Source organism: Nymphaea colorata, chromosome 9 (assembly GCF_008831285.2).
Source record: "Nymphaea colorata isolate Beijing-Zhang1983 chromosome 9, ASM883128v2, whole genome shotgun sequence".
NCBI classification, from domain to species: domain Eukaryota; kingdom Viridiplantae; phylum Streptophyta; class Magnoliopsida; order Nymphaeales; family Nymphaeaceae; genus Nymphaea; species Nymphaea colorata.
Genome location: NC_045146.1, coordinates 24,035,657 through 24,050,310, shown reverse-complemented (window position 1 = coordinate 24,050,310; position 14,654 = coordinate 24,035,657). Strand labels below are relative to the sequence as shown.

Below are 14,654 nucleotides of genomic sequence, written 5' to 3'. Positions count from 1 at the left end.
ATTCTTTAGTTTTCTAAGTACGTGACTGGGCCCCTGTATCATCATCGGTCGTGCTGCGCCGTTGAGAAATACGCTCCAGGATTTGCATCCATTGAGCGTTTATCTCTCTGGAGCTGTTTTAACTTGGATTGAATATCAGGATTTCAATTCAAAGGTCTATTGGTGTGGCTGCTGGAAATAATTAACGTGGAAAAGGATTAAAAGAGCGTTCGTTGTATTCAGCACTTGTAAGGCAACCGGCGATTCCAGTAATTCATGCTTTACACCACGTTGTTGGAGCCCTCAATTTCCTTTGTCAAAATTTGCCTATAAAACGCCTAATACAGGTTACCTTTCAAACTTCGGCAATTACAAGCAAGCGGTAGAATCCTACGCCTGTTTTGCACACTTTCTTGCTTAAAATGAATTTTCTCAAGTCCATTCCCAGTTTGTAGCAGGTCAAGGAGACCGCTTACGCCAGCTGGCGCCAGCTAGCAAGGCCCGTTTTTCCGATCGAGAGCTCAGGGATGAGCACCAGGCCGAGCATGTGCCAGCTGGCAAGGCACCTGGTTGTTGCTCAATCGCTCAGCCCCCGGCCGAGAAGGTACCTTACCAGCTGGCACGTCCTGATGGCCAGCGAACGGCTCCCGAAGACGCCAGCTGGCGCCAGGACAGGTGCCAGCTGGCGCTGAGTAGGTATCCAGGCGGCACCAGCGGTAGCCGGTTCGTGATCATTTACCTTACGATTCTTGGTAGATTAGTATTTTTAAAAAAAAGAGAAAAGCAAAAACCTTGTTTTTCCAAGTACTTAGTAATTAACGATCACATTATGGAGCTGCGGCCAGAAATGCGTTCAAGCTTCCTGTGACGTTCAAAGCAGATTATAACTCTTAAGTGAAGAGTTTAAAACGTCACTGCTTTCTGCGCTCTTTATTCATTAAGGGGCAAGCATCTACTTCCGACTCGGCCAACAGAGACATGAACAAGGAAGGCGGTCAGAAGACTTCAATGCAGTCTATATTAAAACATGTCCATGTCACACAAGGTTATGGTACGTGATGAATGGAAGGCGTTTAGAAGACATCAATGCAATGTATATAAAAAAGTATCCATGTGAGGATCATGCACAAGGATGACGGTACGTCATTCCGTCAAATCTACTGCTGATACACAAGCAATCTCCTAGAAGACATCTGATAACATTGGAACGATTCCGTCGAATCTACTGCTGTGCTGATATACAACCACAGACAAGACAATGGCGCATGAACGCAGTTCACTACCAGCAAGAAGGCCGCAAAAACTCAACCATCTTCTTACCGTTCCCTCGTGCTGCAGTTCCTGCTGAAGCAGTTGAGGCAGATCACATCACCCATGTCTACGAGACGACTAGGAATGGCTCAATTGGATTGGACTACCGTCTTTCTGTTTGCCGAGCCAAAGCTTTCTTCACTCTTTCATGAATCAATCCCGTCTCAGTATTGTTGCTCATTAAATACCTTCTGCCCAAGTATTTTCCATCACCAAGTTGGAGATTGCGTATAGCACTTCATCTCAGCAACGTCACAGTGCTTTGATAATGCTTACAATCAAACACTTATTCACGACAGTACGGCCAAACTATGCATACGTAGCCGCGCAAAGTAAATTCTCTGGTTGCTACCCGATGCCAGTGAATGAAGTTGGGAAGGACTAGAATGGCATCAGCCTATCAGCATTTCCCATCACGCAAGAGACGACCAACTTTGGTGTTTGGTTGAGAATCAGCAAAGGATCTTCTTCCTCGGTGCTCAAATAGGTGCTTCATTATAACCATCTAGTAAACATTTATCATGGTGATAGTGGAAACTGATATCATCATGGAAGTCGGCAGGTCAGGACTATCATGATTTGGACTGCTTCTGCTTGACTACTCTGTCTGCTTGTTTAGTTCAGCAAGCAATTTCGGCCCCAAAGTTGTTATACTGCCTGGTTATAGTAAAAAGAAAGATGCCTGTAAATATTATTTTCCAATGTCAAAAGGGAGCTCAACTTTCACATACATAAAACTGGTTAATAGAGTTTTTGTCGTACCGGCACCAAGTGTAAAGATAACAACTCCTTGATTGCGGTTACAAAAAATCTTGAACAGCAGCTTATTGATTACATCTTCCTGCCAACCGATAATGATGCAAACTAAGTCCAAGTGGAATACAAGTTTTATCCAAGATTCCAAATAAAATGATTTCATATAAATGCCACGTTACATTAGTTGAAATATCTTTGGGAGCATAACAAAAATTCCATGAAAAGTGTCCAGGGACAGACTAAATTTCTGAAAAACCTTAACAAAAGAAAATTAGATAAATACCAGCCTGGGGATATATTCAGAAGCCTGGCCTGTAACAGAAGACGCTAGGTCTTGCCCATGAACATCCCAGAGATTCTTTTCTCTAGCAGGATAAACCTATACCGGTCCAACAGTCAAATAAATGTCCATTACTAGGAAAATTTTCTTACTAAAGCAATCATGAATACCTCGGTAACTACCACGTAATCCGCACCATTGAAGCAAGCAACAAAGCTCTTTAACAATGCTGCCAGACGGCTGCAAAGAATTAAAGGATTCTTTTAAGGCTACACGTTAACCAGTATGCTTTTTCTTTGGTTTCAAGAAAGAAAACTAAAAATTTCACTTCACATCACATGTCATCTGATGCAATCACATCAAATGAATTACTTGATTTCAGTGACTATGAGAAAGAACCTGAACGTATGAGGCTGAAAAACAACCCATAGAGCCTGAGTCGGGAACATCAGTCGAGCTGTTTGCAGCACGGCACAAACTTCTGTTGGATGATGTGCATAGTCATCATATATGCAGCAGTTGTTAAACTTCCCAATCAATTCAAAACGCCTAGAAACACCCACAAAATTCTTCAAATGGGTCTTAATTTTGCCAATGGTGTCATAGACTAACATTTTATTATCCATTAGCGAGGTTACTGCGGCAATAACCTGTCATTAAATTATTAAAATATGAATTAGCCAGTTGATATAAACAGAAAACCTAATAAAAGCAGCAAAATGCTCCAATAACATTCAAATATAAAAAAGATACAGGAAAATAGAAGCGGATAGATTATACAACTTTGACACCCAAAAGACTTAAAAACATGGCTCAGAAAAAAATATTGACTACAAGGAGAAACACTATTCAATTATACAGAAAGCTACCAAATTCAAATATTAACGATTGACTTCTGTTCCTAAAGTAAAAAGAAAGAGATGAACCGTGAGTAACTAAGGGCCATGATCTTGTTAAAGCCATAACCAAAAGGTTAAAGCCGAGTGCCAGAAGAGACGTATCAGAACATGTTTGCCCAACGATCCACAGCCATGATTCTCTAATTATTGAAATATTACATAAGCAACATAATTACTGGCTTACTGTTGACAGGTGACAGCACTTGACAAAACCAACAGGAGCACCATCCAAGGAAGCCAGTGACATGTAAAATACGCCAGCCAAAGTTTTTTTCCCTTTTTGTTTTGCTTTATGTGCTTCCAATTCATGTAGAGGTGCGGTAAAGTCTGTGCTATTAAAATCATATTATTGTTGTGGGAAGTCATCCGTCTGCTATTTATTTACCCAATCTTACCCTGACGATATAACTAGTGATTTTGATGCAAAAAACTGATTTTTACTCTTTTTTTTGGTCCGTGGTTGAAACATCAATGCATACTTACACAATGTGATGGCATGACAAATGGATCTTACAAATGGTGTACATCATACCTCTAGAGCTTATTCCACAAGAAAATGAACCAGAAAAAAGACATCTACTTTGCGCACAGAGAGCTTTGTCTGCATGACATGAACTTATTTTAACCCATGAAGACATGCACAAATATATACATGTGTACATATATCATATGATAATACCATCCAATGTCCTGCCATGGCAAAAATTGAACACAACATGAACATGATTACAACCAAAGAATCATGAATATCGAATACAACCAGTATGGCAATATGGCATGCATACAACTTATATCATTTCCCAATATGATCATGAAAGGACTAAATGATGGGATTCATTTTGCTTGTAAGATATGCATGTATAATGCGACATGATATCTTATACGGAACTTACAAATAAAAAAAGCAATTTAGAATATGACATGCAGGTGATGACAGGCCACAATAGTTCTCTTGTAAGAAACAAAAAAATCATTGTAAATGGAAAGGGTTCAGATAAGTTTCATATTAATTTTGGAATCTACAGTACAGCTTATAACAAGCAAACGTTACAGAGTTCAGTACTTACAGCCAAAGAATTTAGAACATTGTGAACTCCAGGTAATTGAAGGCTGATGCTTGTGACTGGTTGACCCATATAATGCTACAGGTGACACAAGGTTAGATTTTGCATGTGTCCCAGAGGAAAGAGAGTAAGGAAATAATCTGCATACAACCAACTTACTTGAAAAGGAATACAAAAACTTTCACCAAGGAGAAGGAGAAGAGAAGTTGCTTACTTGCTAGATGACACACACATTTTTCCTGTTTGAAAAGTTTACACTCATAGTTTGACTGCAAACCAACAAAATACATGTCTAAATGAACATTTAAATTTTTAGACTTTAACCATCACTTTGCTTTCTGCTTTAGGTGTAATGGCTGGATCAAAATTGATATGTATGCCCTGCCTTTGAGGATTCTCACCTGCCATGTAGCTGGCTTAGGTTCCCACCCAAAAAGGCTAAAAATCAGGACTATTGGTCGTCTGTCACACATGTATATAAACTTCAAATTTAAAATTTTAGACGTAAGACTACTTTCAAGTCCCTCTTCACATACTTGGTATCAATGTTATCTGCATCGTACAATATGGATGTATCATATTGTATGAGAAAAATGATATGATACGGGCACGATATGCAACCAATACACAAATTGTTTGTGTATTGTACCCATATCGTACGATACAGGGATATGGTGCGTATCGTACAATACAAGGTTTTTTCTTAAAAAAGGATGTTTGGACACTTTTCAAACGTTTTATGTTTAAAACTCCTCCCCCCTTTCATTTCCAGCATTTGTAAGAGCTGTGGAGGAGGAGATTTTGTCATTTTGGAAAGAAATAACCAAAAATGGACGATTGAAAGGAGAAATCACTGCATTGAAGGGAGAAGAAAATGAAGCAAATGAGGATCAAGATTTTAACAAAGATGAAGAAGATGAATAGATAGATTCTATGTTTTAAATCTTTGATGATATGATGTAAAACAGTGAAACTTTGACTGTAATAGTCTTTTAAGTCTTTAAACTTTATCATGCTTATCATATCGTTATTATTATTATTGTGTGTGCATGACAAATTATGAATGTTTATTTATGTGTGTGGTACCTATGATGAATCATTTCATATAGAAAACATTTTTCCTGATTTTTTTCAGAACTTTTCTCTATTTTCCGGATTTTTTATTTTTAATGAATTAGAAATAAATTTACGATATGCATATAGGTCGGCCCAACCAATACATGATACGATATAGCTTTTACAACTTTGTTTGGAGTGTTACACTCCACTCCCTTTAAGGCACATGCATCCACATATGGGAACCATAAGTCAGAGCATCGAATGTAGCTTTAATACTAATTGTGACGGCCCCATTTAAAATTCACATATGTGCCCTTGTCTAACAGATTTTAAGCTATCTTCTAGCTTGCTCTGATTTGTGTCCAAAAAGAGATACTTATCATATCAGGACAATTGGTAGTATAGCACACAGGTATATAAGCCCCTGAAGATTACTTAAATCTTTGATATAGGATCCTCCATTACATACTTGGTGTTCATCATGTCATAAGATAGTCATGAAAATGCAATGTCATGAAATGACTAGTATGACATTAAAATCGTAAAAAGGCAGACAAAAAATAAATAATATGCATAATATGAAGTAATGACCATGACGATCTTGACATGGACTTAGTACACTTTGAAATGAATATGAACCTTTCAAATATTATTATACAAATTTATGCAAAAAGTTTTATTCATGTTACAAATTATATATGCTTCACATATAAATTTACCAAAAACTTTTACATATCGCAAGATATTAAAACCAGACAACAAGAAATGCATGACTGACTGATTGATTCAGCATTGGAAGAACTACCAAACAAATAACAAAAGCTTTGCATACAATAGCAAGTGAACAATAAAGAAACAAACCAAGGAAAACCATTTGGGAAAAGAAAAGCAATGAGTCCACAAAAACATAGAGATTTTTACACTGATTATGACGATGACTAATACAAACGAAAATGCAAGCTTTAAAACATGAAGAGAAGACATGGGGACTTGCCAGTAGATAATCAATTCCCCCTTCCTTGTTTGGATGAACAGAAGACGCATACCATTCATTTGTACTGGAGATTCCATAAGTTGCTATTCTATTGGTAGAATAAAAACGCTGCACGTTCAGGTGGCTGTTTGATACTTGAAGCCCTATACCTGAACTTTGCCCTCTACGTCCTAATAAAGCACAAACTCCTGCACTGAAAAATGAGAACATTTCTGATCTTCTACACATTTACCAAGAAAACTGAAGCAAAATGCTTGAAGGTTAGAGATAGATAGCACAATCCTCAAACTAAAAGTATGATGATTAAGTTACTGAGTCACATTCAACTATGGTTTACTCAATTGATCTATATGGTAATCTGCAGGATTTTTCAGTTCAAATCATAAACTTTTTGCCCACCTATATTGCTTATGCAGTCTACTAATTCGCACAGTGCAATTTGTACCATTGTATTGATTGGAAATCTTGCAGCTTTTCAAAATGTTAGATGTGAAAAGCCATGTATACAATTCCACTCATTGAAAACCACGTAAGCCAAAAACATGTGGAAAGGATGACTTTTCCTTTTGCTCGGGTAACTGCTTGATTTATGGAAGGTTGATTTCTACATCTACATAAAGGCCTAGACATTCCATTTCAGTTTCCCAGGTCTAAATATGTTGATATCCATCAATTAATTGGTGGATTTGCCGTTTGAACAACACAGAATATTCTTTCTAGTAGAACTGCATCTGAATATGCTCAGTATGATGCATGGACCGCTTGTTTTCTCATCGCTTCTATCCTTCCTCTAACCATTGTGACATATGAATGCTCAGGCAATTAAGGAAGAATAATGCCATCTATCATCATGTCAAAGAATGACAATTATGTGGAGTACAGTATCCCTTGGTGAGGTAGTATCTCCTTTGTAGCAAAACTGCAGGCGCCGTCACATTAACAACAAATTCTTGGCAAGTCCTCCAAGTGATCCCTAAGGGGCTGTTTGGGAGCAGTAACATTATATTACTGTCCGATGCATCTAAACCAAAATTGGTTACATCCATTGGACGCTTTAAAATGTGTGCCATGAACCTGCCCCACCTTTTGGGGCAAATGCATGGAACCATAACATCCTACTATTGCTCCCAAATAGCCTCCAAGGGAACCTGTTTTAATTTTGCCCGTAACACTCAACACATCCATGATCATCTCCAGCAACAAATGATCTCTTATCATAATTGTTTGAGTATATATTCTATAAAAAAAGATCTTCCTCCTTTAATGCTTTTGAATCATCACCATTGTGAAGAAACACATTAGTATGAATAGGTTCCTATCCAAAAAATATATGCAATAGTTTCCCTGTTTCTCTCAACACCACAATAGCCTACATATGGAATAACAAATAATCAGTTTCAACTTTCAACATACTTTACCATGGAGATTTAGGAGATTAAAGGCATTAACCGACAGAAAACATCGGATGAAGCTATAAGATATTATTAGAAACTAAGAACAGCAACTACCTATCTCCACATGCTATAACTTGTCCTCCCGGCTTCATCCTTAACAGAAACCTCTTGAAAACTTCTAATACTGCCATCTAATAAATGAAAAGACAACCTTCAAAAAAAAAGCAGTTTCAAGCATTATAAACAGATGCTTCAGCCAACCTCATCTTCAAAAAGATCAACATGTTCCCACTCAATATTTGTCACCACAGCAACAGATGGCGAAAGCTCAAGGAAAGCACCATCATATTCATCACCCTGTCATACACAAACCAAATACTACATTTATACTTTGCTACATTACTAAGTAATAGCAACCAAAGAAATAAAAAGGCAGTAATAGCATATCATTTAAACACTAAACATAAATCCTGATTCGTTTAGCTTTTACTATTCACTATGCAAACCTATAGTTGAATAGAAAGGAAATGAGTGTCAATGTAAAAATACAAAGCCAAAAAATCAAATTCAAAACACAAAATGCGTACCTCCAACACAAAATGGCAGCCACATCCAGAAAGGATGTTACCTCCTGAAAACTGAAATGGAAAAAAATAACATGAACTTTTATCACAAATAATAGTGTAAAGAAACCGAGGTTCATCTCCATTAGTACATTCAGCAGCTCATAACCAGATTGCAAGTAGCATGATCTGTCAAGAAAGAGGAGTAATTTAAAAAAAAAAATTAAATGGAAATAAGTCATAGTTTAACAAGACACTACCAGAATACACAATCCAGAATTATATATTTAAAATCTATACTGTATCCAATGCCTATTATGCCTTGTATAACAAGAAATTAACTTAAGGTGAACAAAAAAAATCATTGTAACAGGATCTGCCAGACTTGCTGATGACCCACAAAGTGGTTGCAGATACTCGAATTTGGGTTTTTGAGGACCCAAAATGACTAACTCAGCAAAATGTTTCACATAATCAAGTCCCTTGTCAAAGAGAAAGAACCCTATAAAACAGTATAAAAGTTCACTTGACAAAGTGAGGACATTAATTAGAACTTTCCTGAAGTTCACAAAATTTCTCTTCTACAAATTCCATATGACAGACAGTTAACTGAGTTGACCACAAAAAACTCATGTCTAATTGTATTTGTTCCTCATCCAGGAACTGCCTTTGACCATCGTGAATTTTGCATTCACAAACATCCTTCACATGATGTGATCTTATTCTTCAGGCATCATATGATTTATCTCAGAAGGCCAATTTGTTGTATGAATGTGTTTGCTATTAGCACATTAAAGTTGGTTATATCATGAGCTATCACCAATATGAACTAATTCCCCAATAAATACACTTAACATTCATATGAAGGCAGGAATATAAACAATAAGTCCTTCAAGAAAAAATTGTTTACATGATTACATCTCAAGCACAAAACAACAGCCCATCTGCTTCCATTCTTGCAAGGCCAATTGCCTTTCTAATTTTGACTCGCCAGAACCCTCATAACACAGGCATTCACAGCTCCAAATTGCAGTGACTAGCCTCCATAAAACTCAGCCAAGTCAACCCTTCGGGTACTTAATGCTCTCAAGGATACCATGATTTTGGCTAATGTATTAAAAGATAGATATGCACTTGTTTTGCAAAAAAGATATATAGACTACCAAAGTGATGCCTAGAAACTAACATATAACTCAAATAATAAGCAAAAGAAAAGGTCATAATCATCATTAAGTACACCAATAACAGTGTTTCATTTTACGGTCTTAAACCCATGTAAGTTAGCCAAGCATACCTGTGGTACATGTGCACCAACTAGGGCAGTAGGATTTTCACCCATCTCGCTTAAAACAAACGCAAGCATAGCAGTTGTTGTACTTTTTCCTAAAAATTAAAAGATAACATAATAAAGCATAAGAACTGAAGATGCATATTATCCAGCAATAACAACAATAAAAAGCATTCAATTCAATTGAAATGTTTCCTACATGCAAATGTTAGCCCTAAATGCAGTGGGCTGCCTAGTGCACGGTAGGTGCCATAGTATACAACTCCTGGTAAAAGCATATAGGAGAGCATGGGGAAAAGAACTTTTTGTAATGTCTTTAAAGGACACAAAAGAGAAACAAAAGAGAAATAAAAAGCTAATGAGTATAAAAAAATAAGTGATAAACAAATATGAAACCATATTAATACAAAAGAAAAAAAATCATTTATAATATTTGAAAATATCAATGGCACACTCATACGCACATGCACAAGAATGCAAAAACATGTACTTGCACACACCAAAACACACATGTATAGAACTATCCATCCCTCACAACTTTCAAAATTTTCCTAATTAAGGAACAAAGTCACTAGCAATGACACTCTTCATAGGCTCCTGAGTCCCAATAGGTGGGGTTCATTGTGATACAGAGAAGATTAACAAAGTTAATAAAAACACTGCAAGATAAAAAATAAAAATAAAATATGCAGTACATTACTAAGTAGTACACGTTTTTAGGGATGTAGACGGTTTAGATTCAGGTTTGATCCAGCCTTAGCTGAGGGCAACTTAAAGTCTTAATCAGCTTCTATGTAATCAGATTTGGATTCACACTCTTCAAAAAAACAAATTTGGATCTAACTAGCATAAGACCTGACCTATGTCACAGTGGTATGTGGGTTATGCCCACGTACCAGTACCAGTACGGCGGTACGACAGTGGTACGTTTGGATAAGTTTCGGGTCAGAACTGATCCAAACCATTTTTTCTTACATTTTAACCACATTTTTGTTACTTTATTTATGTTTTATGAGATTATATGTAGAAATTATGAAATGAAGCAGTACCCATACCTGCTTCCTCGTTCCCATACCCAAACCCATACCTATGTGACAGGATCCGATATTTTTATGTAACCAGGTCGGATCTTTATTTGAACCCAATTGGATATCAATGATATTCGGATCTAGTCATGCAATTGCATATTAAATCCAAATCCGCTTAGTAGATTGATCTAGAGTTCTTTTAATCCAACTAAATGGATCCAAAATCAGATCAGTGATTGGATATATCCCATATTCCCATCCATTTATATCCCATGTTTCAGCATGATTCATCTTTTTGGCTGCACCCTTTACGTGTAAGAAGCTAAATCATGTCATAGTAATATGCAATGGGTATCCGCTATCAACCTTCCAACTAACTAACTCTCTCTCTCTCTCTCTCACACAGCATGTAAACATGCATGGGTGGGGAGAAACAGAGGTGCACACATGTAGACACAAATGTGCATGCAGGCACCACAGGCACATAGACAAAGACAAGAAAGTACAATAGTACTTTGGCACAGTAAACAACTTGCAGTTACATTAAGAAAAAGAAAGGTCCAAACAGTCCCTATAGCTGTGGGGACACCACTGCAGCAGTATATGATTACCATGAGTTCCACTGACAGCAATAAGGTTGTGTTGGTTTGTTATCTTCCCCAACCAAGCACCCCTGCTGTGGCTGAAACATGCAAACAGAAAATATAACCAGTGAATGAAATGTACAAAAGCTTTACGTGCTACATGAAAGAAGTGTCATAACCATTTGCATACACATAGCATCATACTGCAGAGTTATGCTTCAACAAAAACATAGACAAAATAGCTGATTCAAATGAAGCATCAAAAAGAGCAAACAAGTATTGAAGAATCATAGATTCAATCTCGTCAGCACGTCTGCATATCAATAATACTCTAATGAAGCAGTTCAAAAGTAGGCCCCTAACCATCAGGCTAATAAGAAAATATTGAAGCAAGCAGATAAGAAGTCCATTTATCAAAAGGCATTGATCAGAATCAAGATTTTTGGTTGCTAAGTGAAGCGTAATGCAATAGAACCAATAAATATCCATCCACTAATAAATTCGAATGCTAATGTAGTACATGACAGTTGAAACATGTGGCTTCTCGGCAACAGAAATTTGATTGGTAAATTATCATAGAAACATTAAATGTCTCTTGTAGTTTATTTTCTTAGTCTCTGAATGCTTCCTTTGGTTGCCAAGTTGCCTGGTTTCATCGTGCACATGGAAAGGCCATGAAGTTACTGCTGCTATGTGCACGTAGTGATTGATAACAAAAGTACAAAATTAAGATTTTTTCAGATGCGATAACTTTATGAGGTAGTGCGGTACTTGAATCATCTGAACTTGTTTGGTGTCCATTACACATTTTCTTGTAAAACAAGACCAAGAGGTCCAAGACGCAATGTCAAACTTAATAAAACGAGATAATGCTGAAACTGAGGAGAAGCAGACAAGTGTTAAATGATTATAAGTCACATAGGGAGCAACCTGTGCTAAGAAATATAGTAAATAAAATTTCCAACCATTAGCAAGCCTACAGGTTCTTCGTTAAACAAATCCTTCCCTCGTTGATATCGAGAATAGAGATACTAGAGCACATGTGCATACTCCAGCACCACGAAGTGACCAAGAGGTCCAAGACGCAATGTCAAACTTAATAAAACGAGATACTGCTGAAACTGAGGAGAAGCAGACAAGTGTTAAATGACTATAAGTCACATAGGGAGCAACCTGTGCTAAGAAATATAGTAAATAAAATTTCCAACCATTAGCAAGCCTACAGGTTCTTCGTTATACAAATCCTTCCCTCGTTGATATAGAGAGTAGAGATACTAGAGCACATGTGCATACTCCAGCACCACGAAGTGCATCGTCTCAGTTCTCACCCCAACAAAAAAATTATTCAAAAACATTCTCCAAATGCATGCCCTTATAGCAACAATACATGAATTTACTACCAACCATTAGCATCAGGAAATACTTTTAATCACGGAAAAAGTCAGCAAGAGAAGATGATCGAGCAGGAAAAGCGGAAACGGTGGGTAACACTAACACAGGCATGCCAGATGCCTCTGCCTGCAAAATCTCCTCATTGTCAGCAGGAATCGCACTCGACTTGATGACTGCAGAAGGTGTAACCAATCCATCATAGTCACGCAAATTTGACGATGAGTGGCCCAGGTGCAACCTCGCCCCTGCTTTCTTCAATCTAGACATGTTGCTACTCCATACCAAATCCGAGCCGCTGACCTTGAAACCCTGCAATTACCAACCAACATTCCCCTTTAACAAGTTTTCAAGTATCACCGTAGCCGCCAAAATCAACGATCATGACAGAAAAGGGAAACACGTTTAGAAATCCTAAAAAAAGTGAAACCGACCCACGCTTGTATTGATTTCGTCAAACAAAAACGGAAGCAGGAGATGAAGACATCAAGAACCCAAGAACCAGAGTCCCTATAGAAGTTCCCTCTCAGTTCGCGTTGAAACAACAATGCAGAGAGAGAGAGAGAGAGTCTCTTGCCTGCCGCAGAGCAAGCATCGCGATGGCGGACAGGCCGTTGCCGCCAATACCGACGAAATGCAGCCACTCCGTCTTCTCGTCGCCTGAAGCGGAAGCATCGCCCTGCCGTTCGAGGGTGACATCCTTCTCCTTCGTGATCGACAACGCAGCGTCGGTGATTTGCAGCGTCCGATGCTTCAAGTCTTTAGAGCGGAGTCTCTGCCCCAAGAAGACCGTTCTCCGACCAAACTCCAGCCTATCTCGGCGAACTCCCGGTAGAGAGATCAGAGGATGACAAACAATCTCCATGGATAAGAAAAAAGTTGAACACGGGAAGGCTATCCGCCGGACCACGCCAGCGCTCGATCGCCTTCTATTCGATTCCACCCGCCGGACAGAGACTGGTTCCGCGAGGCTTAAAACAAATGCAAGTACTTTTTCCTAAAAATTAAAGGCGCACAAAAGAGAAATAAACAGCTACAAAGTATAAAAAAATAAGTGATAAACAAATATGAAACCATATTAATACAAAAGAAAAAGAAAATCATTTATAATATTTGAAATTGTCAATGGCACACAATCATACGCACGTGTACAAGAATGCAAACACATGTACTTGCACACACCAAAACTCACATGTACACAACTAGCCATCTCTCACAAGGCACTAATTTCATTTTTGACTGGACCAAGCTCCGTAAGGTGGATTCAGTTCAAAATCCAATCCGGTTCAATAACGTTTGGACTGCTCCGTACGGGGTTGTTTGCACGCCCATATAAGTTCTATGTGGACAATTTATTCAGTACAATTTCTCCCTTGTTGAAAGGATAACCTTGTCATCTTTGATTTCCGTTTTAGATTTGTATTGAAAGGATGACCCACTTGTCCCGGATGTCAATTGCCCATCTTTCGCTACTTACCCAATCGCTCCTCTTTAATGGCCGAAAAAGAGATGCAGTGAGAGGACAAAGGAAACTGACGCATGATAGTTAACACAATCAATTAAAAGGTCACGAAATAACAAGTATTGGTGGGCTTCCTACATGTTTTTTCAGCGTTATCAAGTATAGTCATGAACCGAATGTAATGCCTGTATTCCCCATTTCCACCAATTGTTATAGCTTAACAATTGCCTGCAACCTAATTCGGCAGTGAGCTCTTGGATTTAACACCAAAAAGAAAAAGAACTTTGAGTTGCAGCTGCTGCTCATTGTAATTCCCAGCTTCAGTATGGCTGAAAGGATAGATCAAGAAGTCCACTAACCAAATTTACCTTTGGAACAACGTGAACTGCTATCTTAGTGTTTTAACATACTCTTTTCAAAGGTTCAAGCCATGACAAAGTATATGCCTCATTTCAAAGTGGCATGTTCTATGGGATATTAGTCAAAATCTGAAGGACAAAAGTACATTTACAAGCAGCTTAATCTCGTTAAAACCAATATGCATTGATTAATCATATTATTGATTCAAAGAGACGCAAGCATAATGGACATATCCAAGTTTGGA

General features: G+C 37.9%; 1 protein-coding gene across 2 annotated transcripts; it reads right to left on the bottom strand.

The window, feature by feature from the left end:
* Positions 1-980: 980 nt before the first annotated feature.
* On the bottom strand, positions 981-13,613 carry LOC116260720 (uncharacterized). 2 transcript variants are annotated; one of them, XM_031639158.2, is made up of 14 exons: positions 13,166-13,613; positions 12,695-12,900; positions 11,227-11,297; positions 9,594-9,682; positions 8,324-8,374; positions 7,998-8,093; positions 7,851-7,927; positions 6,343-6,535; positions 4,293-4,367; positions 2,726-2,976; positions 2,497-2,566; positions 2,330-2,425; positions 2,053-2,131; positions 981-1,972 (listed from the first exon to the last, which is right to left on the bottom strand). In XM_031639158.2, the coding sequence occupies exons 1-14, from the start codon at positions 13,451-13,453 to the stop codon at positions 1,911-1,913; spliced, it is 1,704 nt and encodes a 567-aa protein (XP_031495018.1). In that variant the 5' UTR covers positions 13,454-13,613; the 3' UTR covers positions 981-1,910. The 2 variants fall into 2 exon arrangements, with proteins under 2 accessions (XP_031495018.1, XP_031495019.1); XM_031639159.2 differs by having other exon boundaries at positions 981-1,947; positions 13,166-13,564.
* Positions 13,614-14,654: the final 1,041 nt, after the last annotated feature.